The 20118-nt window shown below is 43.6% G+C and overlaps 1 protein-coding gene across 4 annotated transcripts in view; it reads left to right on the forward strand.

The window, feature by feature from the left end:
- Positions 1-20118, forward strand: part of ARMC2 (armadillo repeat containing 2) — a 133735-nt gene that overhangs the window by 71222 nt on the left and 42395 nt on the right. For all 4 annotated transcript variants that reach the window (XM_060283959.1, XM_060283958.1, XM_030882875.2 and 1 more), the window contains one exon: positions 14046-14361. In XM_060283959.1, coding sequence (XP_060139942.1) covers positions 14046-14361 — 316 coding nt within the window. The remainder of the gene's footprint in view (positions 1-14045; positions 14362-20118) is intronic.

Raw genomic sequence — 20118 nt, forward strand, 5'->3', positions numbered from 1 at the left:
CGATGTGTAACGAGCTTCCCCAGGAGGCAGAGTTCCATGGAGGAGGTGGGGAGGGAGTAGTTTGAGGGAGAAATGGCCTCAGTAGGATGTGGAAGCAGTAGGAGGATTCACGATTTGGGGTGCAGGGTGGGTGGACCCCCCCCCCCAGTGTTGCTCCTCCCAGTGATCTGTGGACCCGTACATGAGAGGCATCTTTGGGTGGGGTGGGGTTAACCGGGTTATTTCCAGGCCCCACCCCAGGCCTGCTGAGCCAGCTGGGTGCACATGGGCCTAGCCATCTGCACTTTAACAAGAACTGCAGGGACTCCTGATGCAGACTAAAGTTTGGGATCTCCTACGCTGGATATAGTCTAAAGATTCTTCTGGCCCTGAAATTCTCTAATTCCTTGACACTGCTGTATTTAGAAGATGACATTTCTAGGTAAGTATTTAAAGGAAATAATTTGGTTTTAATGGATCGGACAAAAATGTGTATAGCTGTTTAAAAAGAAAAAAAAAAGGAAGAACTCACAAATGACTTCCCCTTAATAAAATTATAATAGTGCAAATGTTAAGTTTTATTAGAAGTTTTTGAATATTCGTTAAATGCAGTATATAAATAAAATGCTTAAAGTGACATCAACTCTTTAGTGGAGACGGTTTATACATGAAGACAATATATATTCATTTGAAATACAGTAAATTTTCAAAATCACATAGTAGGTATCACCAGTTTAAAACCAAATAATTTATGTATATATAAGACCATTTTAATATAAAGCTTTGTGTTTATTTATATTAACCATATCAAAACCACCTCAAAATATAATCCCTGTTTGCCACAAACAGCATTGAACTTATTCTTACCCAGCCAAGTACTTCTGCTGAGAGTGACTAAATTTGTCATATTTTACACTGTTATCAGCTATTTATTAAATGGTTACTAGTGTCTTTTTGGTTATGTAGATGGTAGAGAAATTTCTGTGCTCATATTACACCATTACTACATTTTAAAGGTGATAAAACTTTGCTTAAAGTGTTAATGTTTCTATTTAACTTTAAAAAACTGATTCACAAATAGGCACTTGAGTTCCTGATTCTGAGTATTTGGATTACAAATGCTTTCCCCTATGTATTTTGTATTTTCTTTAAATTACATACCTTGAAAGATTTCCTGGTATAAGAATTTGCTGTGTCAGGTGGAGAATGAATTTGATTAATGTACCTTAAAGTAGTCACAGTGTTAATTTAAGTGTCCATTAAGCATTTATTGATTTAGATTTTGGTACAATGTATTACCAGAACTCTAATCTTTAGACAAGTGAATTAACCCCATAGGAGCTTAGGCACTCCTAGTCCTCGTTTTCTTTTTTAAGGAAAAAATTAAAAGGGTAGAAAAGATAGTTTGCTATAACATTAAAAGAAAATTTCAATATTATATCTAAAAAGGGATTTAGTTATGGATTTTATTTTGTAGTTTTGTTTTATGGGATTCCTTTATGGGTTTTAATTGTAATATTATTTTATCATCATTGTTTCTCTTTTGCTTTGGTGTTTTGATCATGGATGTCTTAGATTAGACATAACCGGAGAAGATGTTTTCAAATGTGGATGAAAGAAAACACTTCTGTTTTACAGTTTGATTTCAAGTTATGTCGTAACCTGTAATCTGTTTGAAAAGGAAGAAAACCCATCAGTTCAGTACTGACAAATAGCCCTGTTGTCTTACGGCATTATGAGCACATAACTGTTTCTCTGATTGTAGCTTAGATGATGGTCATATTTAATAAACAGTGAAAAGTCCTGGTATCCCGCTAATATTAGATACTTGAGATGTCAGTATGGTTAAGGATATGCTTTTTCTGGCTCAAGGGACTAAATGTCTTAAAGTTTAATTGGCATAAAATTTTAACGCACTTCTTACTGAACTACTTTTCACTTTGGACCAATAGTTGTCTGTAAAGCAAAATTGGTGTTTAAAGGCCATATTCTTCTCTATTGATTTATGTTTTAATTTTGTGTTCCTGTTAAAGTTATTTTGGTCCAAAGAAGAATAAAGAGCACCTTGCAAACTAAGTACATTAATATGTTGTTTTCAGAACCATCAAGGAAATGTGTAATTTATCCCCTTAATCACCAAAATTATTTTAATCATTGTGGTAAAATCATATTCAAATATATTGCATATTTCCTTGCCTTCTTAGAGGATATTAAAAATAATTTAACCTCTCCTTGATGCCAAAGGTCAATATTACAGGTATTAATTGTTACTCTAGAGGTTATTTGTCCTACATTGGGAGCATGAGTCTATTGATAAGGTTCTTTTAATGTCTGTTCTTCTTGTAGATTTCTCTCTCCCTTTCCGTGGTTGTTAACTTTGCCTTTGGTAATCATTAACTGTCTTTTGCATTTATTTGTAATTAGCAGGGGAACCTCATAACCGAACTTGTTAAAAGTAACACCTAAATAGTCTAAAAATTGAACATGAATAGGTTCTTAGCGAGAAAGGCTTGAGGGACTCTCTGATGAAGTTTCTCTTGTCCCTTCTCATCTTCAAAAGACAATTCATGTTTCAAGATGTAGCACTCATGTTCCCTTCTCTGTGAAGCCTTCTAAGACCAGCCAATTTTTCCCTCATCAGTGCTTCATTTTATTTTTATTTTTAAAATGTTTGTAGCAACTTTATATGTAATAGTCAAAAACTAGAAACAACCAGATGTCCTTCACTGGATAAATGGCTAAACAAACTGTGGAATATCCATACCATGGAATACTATTCAGCAATAAAAAAAAGAATGAACTATTTATACACACTACAACTTGGACGAATCTCCAATTACGCTGAGTGAAAAAAAGCCAATCCCAAAAGTTTACATACTGCATGCATCATTTTGAAGACTTTAATGTAGCTAGCACACCCAGTTAGTATAGCCAGAGCTAAGGACCCAAGCAGTATGTCCCTGACCTCAACCATTTCACTATTATTAAGAAAAACTAACAAAAACTTAGAACTAGGGTGTGGGGTAGGAGCCTAGATGTCCTGACAAAGTCATGCTAGGGCATTAATGGGCAGGGCTTAATTCTCAAGGAGAATATATCTTTGTTTAAACTTGCTGTTTACTATTTGATTAGAACCCAGACACTATAAAGTTACACATTAATTTGTAGATTTCTCTCTGGTAGACAAGATAACCTCAAAGTTATGTTTTGTTACCTTTAGGCTATTAGCCAGGTGTGTATCTAACCTAGTAATCTTAATTCTAACATTCTTTTTAATGCCTGTAAACCCCCCTGTTCTTTGATTGTTCGTGGAGCCCACTTTACCATTGTATTGGCTTCCCTCATTAAATGAGATAATTTTTTAAATTGTGTTAATTTTATATTTCTTTGAGAGCCATGTTAACTTTTTAAAAATTATACTTTGACTCTATATTGTCTTTTACTTATGTAGAAGAATGAAATATTACAGTTTTGAACCATCTTTGATTTTTTTCTAGTAAGAAAAAATATGTATAATTCATATTTTCCTCAAAACCAAAATATTTTAGAAGAGCAGGGAAATTGTTCAGGCTACAAGGAAGTAGTTATGTGTCCCAACTATTTCCTAAAATCACTAACCAGAAGCTCTCATAGGTCTTTGTAAATATTTCTTCTGTGATTCTCCAAATGGTTATCATTTGCGTAGCTACCTCACCCACTGTTGGGATTTCCTAAGGACACAGTCTTTGTCTTTATAAACCTGAGATGATTCTTGGCATAACAGACTCATGATAAAAGTGCTGAAAGAATGAATTTTGAGTATGTGAGATGCTTTGGAGTCTGTAAAGTATTATACAGTATTTTTTTCTAGTCATCTAGTACTTCTTCCTTAAATGTTTACTTTCTTCTTCCTACTTTGGAGGAGGAAATAATAATTTTCCCCACATTTTTCACGTTGGTGGGCTGCCATACACAATGGCAAAACAGAAATGATGGATCTTAAATTACTTTGGACCAGCACAACATCTTAGGTTCCTGTTCCCCTTGGCCCAGGTGTCCAGTTGGATAAGATTTGTTTTTCCTCTTTGCCTAGTGATAAAAGTGATTTTCAGAAACCGCACACGACATTCTGATGTGAGTGTATTAATCTTTGGTGGCTCAAACTTTGCTCCGTCTGAGGTTTACTTGGACGCTGAGGCTTTGAACTGATCTTTGAAACATACACCAGTCCTCCAGCAACTTTTAAAATAGAGTCATTACTTCCTGGAACTATTTTTGTTTCAGCTCTAGGAAATGTTTCTCTTAGGCTAACTTGGATTGTGGACACATATGTACTTCGGAGGCTTTATAGTCTCTTAATGTACACAGATATCACCCAGGGATTAATAATCAGAAAGAGTCTATAGACTTTGTTCTGAGAGGTTAGTGTTGCCTTTGTCTTAAAAGTCTGAAGACTACATTGGCAATTGGGAGATTTCATTTTTCTGGGCCTTAGCCATAACATAAATTATGAATCATGGGGAGGGGGAAGGGCAAGCTGTGACGAGGCGAGAGAGTGGCATGGACATATACACACTACCAAGCGTAAGATAGATAGCTAGTGGGAGGCAGCCGCATAGCACAGGGAGATCAGCTCGGTGCTTTGTGACCACCTGGAGGGGTGGTATAGGGAGGGTGGGAGGGAGGGAGACACAAGAGGGAAGAGATATGGGAACATATGTATATGTATAACTGATTCACTTTGTTATAAAGCAGAAACTAACATACCATTGTAAAGCAATTATACTCCAATAAAGATGTAAAAAAAATCATAAATCATGTTATGGCTAAGTATATTTTCGAAGAACATAGAAACAAAAATCTAAAACAAACAAAAAGAAAAAGAAAAATCCTCTCTAGTAATAAATGAACTGTCACCTACGCACACCTCCTTAAGTGTTTTTTATCAACCAGGTGAGGAGCTTGGCAGGAAACTGCCCAGCCACTTCCACAGTCCACCCGGGAGGAAATCCTGCTTGGAACTAGGTAGTACGAGAGCTGATGGCTGATGGGAGAAGTAGGATATTTCCTCCCCCATCCGATGTTGTTTCCCATTAAAGGAAAAAAAAAAAAAAGAAACAAAATTGTTTGAGAAAATGTCAAAAGTAAAAATTGTTTTCCAGTTTTTTTTTTTTTTTTACATTATTCATATTCATCTCTTTTCAAGGGTAAAGTCTGACTTCAGCATATGAGAACGGATCTTTTTGGAAAGTCCTTAATCTGTCTCTGTTGAGTCAGTTGATAATGAAGGGTAGGAGGAGCATTTTCACTTTTATTTTCTACACATCTGTGTTGTGGGAATTATTTACAAGGAACATGGATTCATATTATGTTTAAACATGATATTATAAGAACAGTTAGTAGGTATTAAGGTGGTGAGATTTCTAATTCTTTCTTGATTTGAATCAGTGTCTCCTAAACTTGCGGAGCTTTAAAAATATAGGTTCTCACAGGGAACTCTACTCAGTGCCCTCTGGTGACCTAAATGGGAAGGAAATCCAAGGAAGAGGGGATATATGTATACGTGTGGCTGATTCACTTTGCTGTACAGCAGAAACTAACACTATTGTAAAGCAACTATACTCTAATACAAAAAATAAAATACAGGTTCTCAGGCCCCACCTGGGAGATCTTGATTCAGATCTGGGACAGGGCTCAAGAACCTGTTTTTAAGAGGCTCCGCAGGTGATTCAAATGAAGAGCAGGTTGAGAACCTGTGGTATACATTATTAAGATGGCTCCTGAAAACAATTTTTTCCCCCGTATCGACAGCAGAGGGTTTTCTACAAAACCTCAAGAGATTTTAAAGTGATTAAAAAAAAGCAGCCACACAGGGTCAGTCTTTCTCTACAGGCATGTGGCTGAAACTGAATCTGCCTCACAAAGTAGGAACCAAATTAGCAAGACATGCCAGGTGTTGGTGTAGGTTTCGCCAGTGAGTGGTGATAACCACATGCCTTGTGCCATTTGCAACAATAGCTGAGGAGCACTTTCTTAGCCAGAGAAAATGAGATGGGTCATTAGACCCTTACAGGAATTTTCTCTGCCAGATTTGTGTCCAAACAAGTCATCCTGAGACCAAACCCAATTTGATAACTAGGCCATCGCACCAATGGGGCTTGAGGCACTGGTCAGAGTTGGCTACCGGGAAAGGTGAGCACCGGCCCCCAGGACCCTTGAATTGGCTGCAGAAGGGAGGGCTCGTTATCCTCCGTTAGCTAGACAAGCACGAGCTGCTGTTGATTCATTTGTCAGTGAAACAACCACCAAGCTTTATGTCTGCTTTGCGACATTTCAGTAGATAGCCATATCTTAACTGTGTAAGTTTACAACAGATAAAGTTGAGGGCGATTTGTTCATTTTAAATAACGCAGGGTTTGGTTTATAACACCCCCCGCCACACACAGCCCGTCAGTGACGGGGGCATGTCAGAATATGATGGCTGTGGTACAAGCCAAGGGTTTCTAGTTATCAACAGCCTCAGAGAAAAGGAATCCACTCCTCCCAGCTCTTACGAAGGACTTCCCCAAGGAGAACAAGGGAAACTGCTTTGGCTCATGTCTGTCTCTGAGGTTGATTTGTCCAAGATCCGTGGTCCAACTAGTAACTCCCAGTTCCTACACACATAGAACCTGAGACCGAAAAATGCAGCACTTCCATCAGCTGGGTGCAGTGTGTAAGCTAGACTCTAACATTAAGTAAAGCATCTATTTAGAACGCTGACTGAAATTCAATTAAATGGCAAATCTCATTTAGAAACAAGCACATATTGTATGCTTTATGGTATAAACTGCGTTTGGTACAACCAAATGTGCAAACAGATGGGCCTAGTGTCGAAGGCATGGGCAGGGGCTGGCCATAGCAGCCTTGCGAAGCAGACCCGCCTCAGGAGGTGCCTCTGACGTCAGCATTGCCGCATTTAGCAGCTCAGCAAAATACGTTTGGGTTTGCTTTTTTGGAAAAACGTGAAAGGATTTTCCCCCATTTCTTCTGTAAATATCTACTGGGCAGGAGATCTGGTAAAATGTCACAAATAAGACTTATAAGACTGGCACTATTTTGCAAAGGTCACAGTCCAAAAGGAATAACCTTTACCTACATTCCCATCACTCGTGTCCATTGAACAACTGTCTGTCTAACCCTCTCCACTTTTAGATATGGTCAACTTCTTGTGTTTCTTTTTTTAAACAGAACCTCCAAATGCAGGGCAATCATCAGCGCCTCAGAGAGCACTGTCTGGGAATCCCCCGACATGTCCTTGCTTGTGCTGCTTTTAAAGTCATGCCTCTCTCATCCTGTTTAGACCTCTTCCTGGGCAAGCAGCTGTCTCCAGCCATGATGAACAGTGTCTGATTTGGAGCGCTCAGGCAGCGTCATGTCGAAAACGAGACCTGGAATGTCTGGAGAGTATAGGCTGAAAGCAAAAACATCTGCCCTTTTTGGAGCTGTTCACCTCCAATGCAGCCACAGCCAAGGAGCAGGCCAGAGATAGCACGACCTCTCTCTGCCTCCCCTCCATCCTCTCTGGGGCCGGAGAGGATTGGTGAGGGAGGCGCCTCCACCCCTTCCCCTGGCGCCTTTATATGGTGACTTGGCTCCCCGCTTGCCCTCCGCCTCCTGCCTGGCAGGAGCGCGCCCGTGGCTCTCTTCCCAGCCCCTCTGCAGGCACATTCCCAGTGGGTGCCGCGAGCGTTTGGCTGAGCTGGCTCCTTCTTTCGGCCTTGGCCTTGGTCTGTACCCCTGACCGGGCGGGCAGCACAATAAGCCCTTAGCTTGTCCATTCTTTCCAGCTCCTGCTGCTTCGCCCTTGTGGAACTGGCTCTTCCCCCTACTCAGCATGGAACCCAAAAGCCTGATTTATGTCTGCTGACTTAGAAAAGAACTGAGCCCAGTGAAATTCTAGCATCGTCCTGGTGCTTTTGAGTGATAGCCGCATTCAGAAGCATACAGTGGGCGCTCAGTAAACGATTGTTGACGGAATGGATAGATGGATGGAAGCATCAGGAATAATCTCTTCTGGTTTTCAAATGATTTTCTACTTAGATTCTGGTTTTGCGTCTCCAACATCTCAGATTCTTTCGCTTTGTATGGCTCAGCACTTCAGCAAACCATTGACCCACTTTCAGTCGCCTAAGATTAATTAGCATTTCTGCAGCACTGCAGTCTGTCTTCCCGATTGGTAACATTTATCTGTTCTTCAAGCCCCCTATAAGCTCAATTAATGTTGGGGTTTTGTTTGAGGTTGAGAAGTTGGATAAATGTTGCAAATTGCAAATCCTGACTGAGCTGTCAGATCCAGACTGCACGAGAACTTTTTAACCCAGATTTAAACAGGGCATCTTGGTTAGTTTAATTTTCTGGTTAAGAGAGGGTTCTGATTTTAAGTCTGTTTACAGCTCTTTCAGTTTCAACCCATTCTTGAAAACCTTTCTCAAATGTTTTCCTTGACTTAGAAGAAGTAGTCCTCTCCCAAGTAAGTAATGGAGTCTGCTGAACATCGTTGATTCTTTCTGTGACAGCTCGATAGGGTTCCTTCCCCATGGTCAACATGATGCACATGGGCTGTTTTAAGGGTTATTTTAAGGTACTACGGTAGGAAGTGTGTGGGAGTGGGGGAGGAGTGCGATCCCATTGGTGGGCCGTGGGTGGGGAATAACGTGAAGCAATGTAGAAGTGGTCACATGGGGCCAGATGGCGTGTTAGATGCTGGCTTTGGCATTTAATAGGCAGTGGATGTTTTTGAGCAAGGGGATGACGTAAGAGCTGCGCTTCAAGAAGTGGAGTTAACCTTGGTTGCAGAGGGAGGAGCCCGTCGAGGGTCTCTGACAAGAGTCTACAGACGGGGGAGCCAGGGTTGATTTTAAGACGACAGGTTGGAGGGAACTTGGTGACTGGCTGCTGAGGGAAGTGAGATAGGGAGGAATGGAAGATGCCTCTGGGGCTGAGCCTGGGGAAGGTGAGCAGGTGCGCTTAGGTGGTTTTGGAATCCATCTGTGAGTACAGAAGTGATTGTCCAAGTCCTGCCTCTTCTCTTCACCAGTGTGGGACTTTGGGGCCAGGGAGCCTCTTGAAGCCTCAGTTTCTACATCTCTGAGTAGGGGGGAATCTCCTCCATTGACTTTAGGCCAGTCGTTCTCACATGGAAAGTAACAGTCAACATGGTGGCTGCTGCTGGAACTTGACAGAGACCATTCTTTTCAGCAGTGTCCTGCTCCTTGTTTTGTTCCAGTTAATTTTATTTACAGGCATGGGGAGCCCATTCAGACTGAGTAACATGCTTGCTCATGAGGGCATAGCTTATGCTAAACCAAGGAGAACATCCCATAGACTATACCTGGGATGCACAGTTGAGTCAGGCTTTGTCCGGTAGGTGTACCTGTCTGAGCTCTGGTTGGCCGGAGCTGTTGCTGGGCTGATTCCATTTTAAGCAAAATTAGAGTCGATATGAACTGGTTATACTAGACTGCCTTCTTAAAAAAGAAAAATAAGATTCTGTCTCCTGATTCATCTTCATTTTGCTGTTTCAAAACTACATAGTTGTGGTATGAATATGCAACTTTGTGTTCAGTTTAATAAGAAGGCTATAAAAAGTGCAGTGTTGATTTATAGGTGGTTCTCAGATGTTGTCTAAGAATAAAGGAGAGCCTCTGTACCTCAAAGGAGAATGGCCCCTCGATGAAATCGTTTTCTGCACATTGTTTCTCTACAGATTGATGATTTTGGCCTTTGCCTGATTTTTCAAATCTTTACAGGATTTTAACTAAGTGATGTTTGGTAGACTTGAGATAGATTGGGCTGTGGAACAAGAAACCACCTCTCTGTACACCATCCAGGGGCAGTGCTCTGCACGGCGCAGAGGCCACCCGCAGGGAGCTGAGGGGGCCCTGCTAAGCCCTCTTGGTCAGCCTCCTTGTTCCGGATTCCAGATGAGTCCAGACAAGCACTGGCATGGGAGTAAGGAAACACCACCGCCGCCAGCCTCCTGTGAGACTGCTGCTCTTGTGGCCTATTCCCTCGATTCACAGAGAATATATTTGAGAGAGGGGATGGGGGGAGAAAAAAAAAAAGATGCCTTAGCCAACCCTGAGAAAGAGGACAGAAACAGCAAGCACAGCAGTCGCTGCAAGTTTGGTGCTGCAATCTGCCAGCCCATTTGTTGATTCTGCATGCCATCCTTCAGTTGGCACCACTGCTGCCAGGAACCACCCCCTCCTTTTTCCATCTGAAGGAAGGGAGAGAGGTGCTGCGGCAGGGTTAACTCTTCCTGCCCTGAAGCCTAAAGTTTCTTCTTCCCACATCAGGCTCAATAATCTGTGCCATGTTAGGACCCACAGAGATATTTGAATCCAAGAATTTTAGAAGTGGAAGGGGCCCGAGGCGATTTTTCAAACAAGAAAAGCAGCATCAGTCTTCCCAGATTTGACCACATGTGACAGGGGGTAGAGGTCATTTGAATTATGAAGAATGAGGACCTCTAAGGAAACCTGCTGTTTTTTTTTTTTTTTTTTTTTTAACCTGCAGCCAGGGATCTGGTCAGCAAATCAGCAGGGACAGGTGGAGGTGGAACAGGGTCAGAGAAGCCTTCTGAGTTAGACCAACCAGAAAAACAAACATCAGAGGTGGAGGTAAAGCAGCAGAGCTAGGAAGAGGGAGAAAGGAGAAAAAAAAGAGTCTAGCATCCTTCAGAAGACGGCAGTGACATTTTAGGAGGTAACTTGATTAGTCCTGGCAATGATTTAACCAATAGAATGCAGTTATTTATCGTATTCTTTGTGAAGTCATTTAAGAGCACCGATCATGTCTTTCCTGACTTGCTTAATGTGCTTTTGTGGAAATAAGAGCACAATCCAGGGAATACCGGGAAGTCCAAAAATATTGGCCATAACTGCTGTCTAGGGCGTGAGGGAGGTGGCTATCCAGATTGTGGAGATTGGGAACGTTTTGTTCAAATTAGAGAACTGCAAATTGTCACTTTTAGTGCATTGGTTAATTTGTGTACCTAGGTGCTTGGAGCAGTGCCTGGTGCCTCATAAACACAGTGTATTAGTTGCTGCTACTACTATCAGACTACTATCAGTAGTAATAGTAAGTATTACAGTTTTCAGAGGTAGGACTAGTGTAGAGTGTGATTAATCAGAAATCTTGTATCAGTTTGTGTGAAAAGCTCATATTCCTCAATTTAGAAATTCAGTGGAATTTTCCTTCAGGGAGACTAGCTCTCAGAAATAGCCTCTGTCCTGGTTGGAAAATGGTCTGCTTTGCCGCTGGGTGTTGCCAGGGTGGAGGAGTGCACTCCTTCCAGAGCCCAGGGAGGAGCCTGCACCATCGGGAATTACATGAAGTAACCATTGGTTGCATGCGAAGGGAGACTGGAGTATTGTAACGAAACTTCGTGTGCTTGGTTTAGATTTAAGGCCTACAGGCTTCAGCTTCTTTAGGGAACTGTCTGGTGATCGGACACAAACAAGGTGACCCCAGGCCCCGGAAAGGGACGGCTCTAGGTCCTCTGTCTCAAGACATGCTCCTTTTGCCCCGTGCCACATCTCTGCTTTCATTCATTTTTCAAGGTTGAACTTATCATGGTTAACGCTACTAACATTTTATTGATAGTAAAGGGTTCTTAACAGTGCCTGAGGGGAGTTCCCTCGTGGTCTAGTGGTTGGGATTCGGCGCTCTCTCGTAGCCCGGGTTCAATCCCTGGTCAGAGAACTGAGATCCCACAAGCCACGTGGTGTAACCAAAAAAAAAAAAAAAAAAACCCCAAAACAGTGCCTGAATCATCACTCACCACAACCTGTGCTTTACCTGTTTTTTTTTTTCAAATGAATTTATTTTTATTTATTTTTGGCTGTGTTGGGTCTTCGTTGCTGTGCGCGGGGCTTTCTCTAGTTCCAGTGAGCGGGGGCTACTCTTCGTTGCGGTGCGCGGGCTTTTCATTGCACGGGCTCTAGAGCGCAGGCTCAGTAGTTGTGGCGCACGGGCTTAGTTGCTCCGCGGCATGTGGGATCTTCCCAGACCAGGGATCAAATCCATGTCCCCTGCATTGGCAGGTAGATTCTTAACCACTGAGCCACCAGGGAAGTCCCTGTGCTTTATCTGTTTTGTCTTAATTTTGCAACACAATATTCCCCCCATTTTACAGATGAGTTAATCGAGTCACAAAGAAGCTAAGTGAAGTGTGACGCAGGCTGCCTGGCTCTCTTGCTGGGAGTCGTAATCCCTTAGGGTGTCTAGCTTCTTCCTTATTAGCCTTTCAGTCTTTGCTGTGTCCCCTCATGCACTAGCCTTGTCTTCTCAAGTCGATTCTAGCTCTTCAGAGCACCTTGCCTTATCCTTGTTTGTGTGTGTGTATTTCCCCCAGACCCCAGCATTCAAGATATACCCAAGGACTAGCATTCCAGTTGGGGTGGGGGCAGGAGTGGGTCCCCTGACTGGACCACCTGCTGTGATTGGTTGCACACTGCCCAGCTGAGGTTCCCCGCCCCCCCCCCACACCCCCGGCGTGAATGCTCTCCTGGGCCGGCGCATCCTGTTAGACTCCATCCTTTCTTAATGTTGGCAAATGATTCCCAGCTTCACAAGCAGCAGCTTGGCTGCTTCTTCACCAGGGCCAGGGAAGACTTTTTCAGGAACAAGCAGGAATAAGTTGGTATTGGCAGAGCAGACCCAGGCAAACCCCAGTGTCTTGTCCTTTGTCCTGGATCACCCACTCTCTCTAGGCCACACACAGTGCTCAGTGCTGCTCCCATCCCCCAGGTCCCACCTGGAGAAAAACCAACCCAGCCCTTTGCCCTTTGTCCCAGTTCCTTAAGGCTATTGCTGACTACAGATCTGATAAATTAACCTTTATCAGAATCCCTCCTGGTGACATATTTACATTTAAAAGGAGATAATTCCTTTACTGCTCTGAAAGCAGGGTAGGTCGAAGGAGGTTCGTAAATAACAGGCCACGTGAGAGGCATGGGTGTAGGAAGGACTCCAGGTCTGGGTAATCCTGGGTTCAAATCCTGACTCCACCCCTCACTGGGTGTGACCAAGGCAGCTTCTCCAAGCCAGTTTCTTGTCTGTAAATAGCACAGCGCCTGCACAGTGAGCATTAGCACCCTGGCCAGTTGTAGCCCCTCAGTAAGTGTTCCTTTAACCACTGAACTCGTATGTCTGCCTGCTATTGTCAAATTAAGAACATAATTGTTTCTGTTTCTTGTTCATTGTAAAGTGTTCTCAGCTTGGGATTTTTTAGAAACGTTTATTTATTGTGAAATATGGCTCATATACAGAAAGGTGCACAAAACACATTTGTACCATTTAGCAAACAGTTATAAAAGTGTCACCCATGTAACCACTACCCTGGTCAAGAAAAACAAATAGTGCTTTAAAGTGGTGAACACTTTGTAACAGTGGTTCTCACCTGGGGGCCATTTTGCCCTCAGGGGACGTTGAAACATTTTTGGTTGTGGTATCTGGGGAAGTGCTTCTGGTATCTAGTAGGAAAGGAATGCCACTAAACATAAACAGCCCCCCATAGCAAAGAATTATTCAGCCCCCAAAGTCAGCAGTGCCCAGGCTGAGAAAGCCTGCTGTAACACAAGCTGATTAGCAACTATGGGACAAACACAGGGTTTAGAAACACAGTGCTTCAGCAAGAGGTGAACTTTTAGGAAAAGATTTGGATACTCAAGAAACCTGTTTGGGTCAAGACTTAGATTTATATGACACATTGTTAGTAATGTCATCCCGCTCAACTAATTGCTCTCCAGGGGAAAAAAAAAAAAAAAGGCCAGGCAGCATTTCAGATGAAGGATCTGAAGTTAATAGACCTTGCTAACAGCATCAATCAGTTTGTATTCTTTCATTGTTGCCAAATGCTTTTAATCTCCTCTGTCACTTTGCACCAATCTTGGGAATCAAATACTGTACAAGTCAGAAGAAGCCAGATGTGTTCCATTTTACTATTAATTAAATTGTGAATTAATTAAATACTGTCTTCTTCCCAACAACTTGTCCCAACCCCTTCCGTCTTGTGACTCTTTGTCTTTAATTTATTGCAGGATTTAGTCGTTCGTATTGTTTTTATTCTTGGCAACCTGACAGCGAAAAATAACCAGGCTCGTGAGCAGTTTTCCAAAGAGAAAGGGAGCATCCCAACTCTGCTGTCTTTATTCCATACATTCTACAAACTGGATCTGCATTCCCAGAAGCCCCTGCGGGAAGGAGAAGAGAGGCCCAAGGCGCAGAGGCCGGCCCAGGCGGAGGACGTACTCATCAAGCTGACCCGCGTGCTCGCCAACCTGGCCATCCACCCTAGCGTGGGCCCAGCCATCGCCGCCCACCCGCGCATCGTGGGCCTGCTCCTCGCCATGCTGGGTAAGAAATGAGGCCCCCTGGCGGCAAGGGCGTTGCCGGGAGATGGACCGGAGCTCGGGTGCCATGGGGGCTTTAGGAGTACAGTCGGCTAGCTTTAACAGGCCTTCTCAGCTGTGAAGGAAAATTCATTCCTTTTCTGTTCAGAACTGCCTCAAACGTCGTCCAGATTTTTTCAAAAAAGATAAAAAAGAAAAAAATAGTAATACAAATTATTACTAAAACTCACTGTACAATTTAAAAGTGAATTTTACAGTATGTGAATTATATCACAATTTCTTTTGAAAGCATACCAATCAAATTGTAAAAAATTGGCCAAAGTAACCACAGAGTTTAAAATCCCAAATTTTTCCTGGGGTAGCCCACACGATTAAAGTTTATTTATCTTTTTATTTTTTCAGCTTTTTACATTATCAGTAATTAGAGCCCCTGGTCATTCAGGTCCCATTCCCCTGCCCACCCCACATGAGTCAGTTGGAGCTGCCATAACAGAATGCTGCAGACTGGGTGGCTTAAGCAACACAAGTTTATTTCTCACAGCTCTGGAGGCTGGAAATCCAAGATCAAAGTGCCGCTGATTCTGTTCTGGGGAGAGCCCTCTTCCTGGCTTGCAGGTGGCTACATTCTCACTAAGTCTTCCTGTGGCTTTTCTTCAATGTGTGCATGTGCACATGGGAAAGAGAATGATCTTTCTCTTCTTATAAGACCACCCTATCAGATACGGACACCACCCTTCTGACCTCATATAACTTTACCTCCTAAAATCCTTGTCTCCAAAAATAATCACATTAGGGGTTAGGGCTTCAACGTATGAATTTGGGGGAAGGGACACAATTCAGTCAATAGTATTCTACCCCAGGTCCCCCAATTTCATGTCCTTCTCACATGCAAAATACATTCATTCCATCCCAACAGCCCCCCAGATTTTAACTCATTCCAGCATCAACTCTAAAGTCTAAGGTCCAAAATCGCATTTAAATATCATCTAAATCAGATAGATATGATACATCCTGAGGAACAATTCCTCTCCTGCTTGAAGCTGTGAAACCAGACACGTTATATGCAAGATACAATGGTGGGGCAGGCACGGGATAGACATTCCCATTCCAGGCACGGGATAGACATTCCCATTCCAGAAGAGAGAAATAGGAAAAAAAAGAAAGTGTGATGGGTCGCAAGCAAGTCCCAAACCTAGTAAGGCGAATTCCATCAGATCTTTTTTTTTAAAACAAATTTATTTATTTTATTTATTTATTTTTGGCTGCGTGCGGGCTTTCTCTAGTTGTGGCGAGCAGGGGCTACTCTTCGTTGCAGTGCGGGGGCTACTCTTCGTTGCGGTGCGTGGGCTTCTCATTGCAGTGGCTTCTCTTGTTGTGAAGCTGGGCTCTAGGGGCGTGGACTTGAGTACTTGTGGCATGTGAGCTCAGTAGTCATGGCTCGCAGGCTCTAGAGCACAGGCTCCGTAGTTGCAGTGCACGGGCTTAGCTGCTCCATGGCATGTGGGATCTTCCCGGACCAGGGCTCGAACCTGTGTCCCCTGCATTGGCAGGCGGATTCTTAACCACTGCACCACCAGGGAAGCCCCCATCAGACCTTAAGGCTTGAGAATAATCCTCTTTGGTTAGATGCTTTGCCTTGCAGACCCACTGGGACAGTGGCCCTTCCTCCACAGCTCTGTCAGTTAGGCCACCAGGGCTCTGCAGGGCAGTCTTGCCCTCAAAGCTTTGGGGTGGAGGCCAGTGTGGCCTGTTGAAACTGAGGCAGTGGCCCTGGTGATCTCTGAATCACCACTGGGGACATTCTCTTCTCTACTAGAAGAATAGTGCATATTCACAGCCAAATAGCTGTACACTCTGTCCTGTCAAATCCAAGGAGTCTGACAGCCTTCCTTCGTTTGGTCCTGTCTCAGCTTCAGTTCAAATTGGCAGGGTTTCTGCTCACATAATCCCGTAAACTCTTTACTGAGTGATAGGCCAACCACACCCTTGGTATTCTCTCCAGCACATGCTTTCTTCTTTCTTGCAATATGGACAGGCTGAGAATTTTCCAAATCTTCAAGTTCTAGTTCCTTTTGTTTAACAACTTCTTCAGTTCATCCCTCTCTTATATGTTACTGTAAGCAGTCAGGAAGAGCCAAGCCTCTCCTTAAACACTTTGCTTGGAATTCTCAGCTAAATACCCAGTATCGTTGCTCGCAAACTAGACCTTCCACAAAACACTAGAACACAAACAATTCAGACAAATTCTTTGCCACTTTATAACAAGGATCACCTTTCCTGCAGTTTCCAAGGACCTGTTCCTCCTTCCCATCTGAGACTTTGTCAGAGTGGCCTTTAATGTCCATCTTCCTAACAGCATTGTATTCATGATTATTTCTGTGTTCTCTAAGAAGATGGAAGCTTTCTCTCCAGCTCTCTCCTGTCTTTGAGCTTTTGCCGGAATCACCCTGTTGACAAAAAATTAATCAGTAGTGGGCTTCCCTGGTGGTGCAGTGGTTAAGAATCCGCCTGCCAATGCAGGGGACACAGGTTCGAGCCCTGGTCTGGGAAGATCCCACATGCCGCGGAGCAGCTAAGCCCATGCACCACAACTACTGAGCCTGCGCTATAGGGCCTGCAAGCCACAACTGCAGAGCCTGTGTGCCACAGCTACTGAGCCCGTGTGTCACAACTACTGAAGCCTGTGAGCCTAGAGCCCTTGCTCTGCAACAAGAGAAGCCACCGCAATGAGAAGCCCACTCACTGTAACAAAGAATAGCCCCCGCTCGCCGCAACTAGAGAAAGCCCGCACGCAGCAATGAAGACTCAACGCAGCCAAAAATAATAAATAAATAAATAAATAAATTTATATTAAAAAAATCAGTGGATCAAAGAAAGAATTGGAAAATTTTATTCGAGCCAAATTTGAGGATTATAACCCAGGAAGAGCATCTCAGAAAGCTTTGAGAACTGTTCCACTGGTTAGAAATCAAGGCACAGTTACATAAGTTTCTTTGAGGCAGAAGGCTGTACGTCAAATGATGTGTTATTGACAGTTTACATAATCCAGATCTAAGCATCATCCTGGTGGGTCATGTGACCCCTTACAAGATCAAGAAGGAATGTTATCTTTTAAGGAGGGAGTCATCTTGATGCTAGGAGAATGTTGCTCTTTATGGGTGAACAGGTATTCCTACCGATGGGAGAGGTTTGGTCGATGCATAAGGCAGATACACAAAGCACAGTGTGGGGAGAGAGGAGGCCAAAGAGCAGAGAAGAAGTTCTATGTTTAAATTTTTCTTGTCTTGGCATAAAATATGAATTTTATTTCACAACCTTTAACATCCGTATTTCTTGTATACATCTCAGAACTCCTCCAGCCTCTACCCATTACCCAGTTCCAGAGCCACCTCCATACTTTTAGGTATTTGTTACAGTAGCACCTCACTGCTAGGCACCCAAACCTGTCTCAGTCTGTTTAGGGTGCCACAACAAAATAGCATAGGCTGGGTGGCTCAAACAACAGACACTTTCTCACACATCTGGAGGCTGAAAGTCTGAGATCAGGGTGCCGGCGTGGTTGGTTCTGGTGAGACCTCTCTTCCTGGCTTATAGATGGCTGCCTTCTCTCTCTCTTCCTCTTCTTCTAATGCCACCAATCCTATTGGATAAGGACTCCACCCATCTAACCCTAATTACCTCCTAACAGCCCTACCTCCAAATACAGGCGCATTAGAGGTGAGGGCTTCAACAAACAAATTTGGGAGGGGCACAGTTCAGTCCATAGCACCCCCCCTTCCACTTTTTAGGCCTTGTCATTTCCCATGGGCACCTCTGCCTACTAGTGTGCAAGGAAATTGACTGCCATCTAGAGTGATCTACTTCGCCACTACTTACCAGACTCTGAAAGATTGTGTTGTTGTGGAAGAAGCATTCATGCCTGATGAAAATGATGTGTTGGGGTAATCTTTGAACTTTGCCCCTTTGCCACTCATTTATTGAGTCTTCACTGCATAATCAGTCCTATGCTGTATGTTAAAAGAGGTTTGTCTTAGTTTGCTCAGGATGCCATAACAAAATACCACAGACTGGGTAGCTTAAACAATAGAAATCTATTTCTCACAGTCTGTAGGCTGGAATTCCAAGGTCAAGGTGCCAGCAGGGTTGGTGTCTGGTGAGAATCCTCTTTCTGGCTTGTCTATGGCCACCTTCTTGCTGTGTCCTCACATGGTGGAGAGAGAGCTCTGGTGTCTCCTCCTTTTCTTCTAAGGGCACCAGCCCTGTGGGATGAGGGCCCCACCTTTACGACCTCATTTAACTTTTACCACGTCACAGGCCCTATCTCCAAATATAGTCACATTGCGGGTAGGTCTTCAACATATGAATTTGGAGGGGAACACAAACACTCAGGCCAGCACAACGTTTAAAAAAGTATAGGTTGGTATCTGCTTTCAGGGAACTCAGGGTACGTGGTGGGGGAATATCAGGTGTATAGACAAGAAGCTTATGAAAAGTGCCAGCAGCATGGGGTATACAGAACATGGAAGCTGAGAGGACAGAGCCACAGAGCCCAGCTTTTGGCGTGTGGGAGTGTAAGTGACCGTGCCTTCCGTTGTTGTGGAGCTGTGTGATTTATTTTTATTTTATTTACTTATTTAATTTTTAAAATAAACTTATTTATTTATTTATTTTTGGCTCTGTTGGGTCCTCGTTGCTGTGCGCGGGCCCTCTCCAGTTGTGGCGAGCGGGGGCTACCCCTTGCCGCGGTGCGCGGGCCTCTCATCATCGTGGCCTCTCCCGCTGTGGAACACGGGCTCCAGGCGTGCAGGCCCCAGCAGCCGTGGCACGTGGGCCCCAGAGCTCAGGCTCAGCAGTTGTGGCGCACGGGCCTAGCTGCTCTGCGGCATGTGGGGCCCTCCCGGGCCAGGGCTCGAACCCGTGTCCCCAGCGTTGGCAGGCAGACTCCCAACCGCTGCGCCACCAAGGAAGCCCTATTTTATTTATTTTTTAACTGGGGTATAATTGACCGAAAACATTATGTTAGTTCCAGGTATACAACATAGTGATTTGATATTTCTGTACATTACAAAATGATCACTATCATAGCCGCGCAGTTTAAGAAGCATGTTCACATCTGTTACCTCACAGCAGCTGTGCGACAGTAGGTTGTTGTTATTTTAGCCATTTCACAGAGGAGGAAACAGCCTTAGTGAGATAAAGTGACTTTTAGAGGTCACAAAGTTAGTAAGTGACAGGGTTACTCTGCATGTTGCTGATCCTTTTTTGCTGTTTTTTTTTTTTAAATGTTTATTTATTTATTTGGCTCTGCGGGGTCTCAGTTGAGGCACGCAGGATCTTTGTTGCTGCACTTGGGATCTTAGTTCCCTGACTAGGGATCGAGCCCGGGCCCCCTGCATTGGGAGCTCCGAGTCTTAGCTACTGGACCACCAGGGAAGTCCCTGCATGTTGCTGGTCTTAAGGAAGGATTATTAAATTCTGACTGAGGTCTTTCCTTGTGACTTAATCACTTCCACATGATAACTCAAAAACCTACACGTTTAGTGTGGGACTGTCTTCCAAGCTGCTGACGGCACGTTAAACCGTCTGTGCAAACCTGCATCGAGCTGTTCCAGAAATTCAGTTTCTCTAACAACCTCAAAACTTCCAGCACTTGGACCATACTATCTCCCTGTCTTCTGATGATCCTTCTGCATCTGGAGGATCAATTCTTCTCCACCCAGAAGTCAGGGATCCAGCTGCCTCAGAGTCAGCTATGGGGCTC

This window comes from Globicephala melas, chromosome 14 (genome assembly GCF_963455315.2).
Source record: "Globicephala melas chromosome 14, mGloMel1.2, whole genome shotgun sequence".
Classification (NCBI taxonomy): Eukaryota; Metazoa; Chordata; class Mammalia; order Artiodactyla; family Delphinidae; genus Globicephala; species Globicephala melas.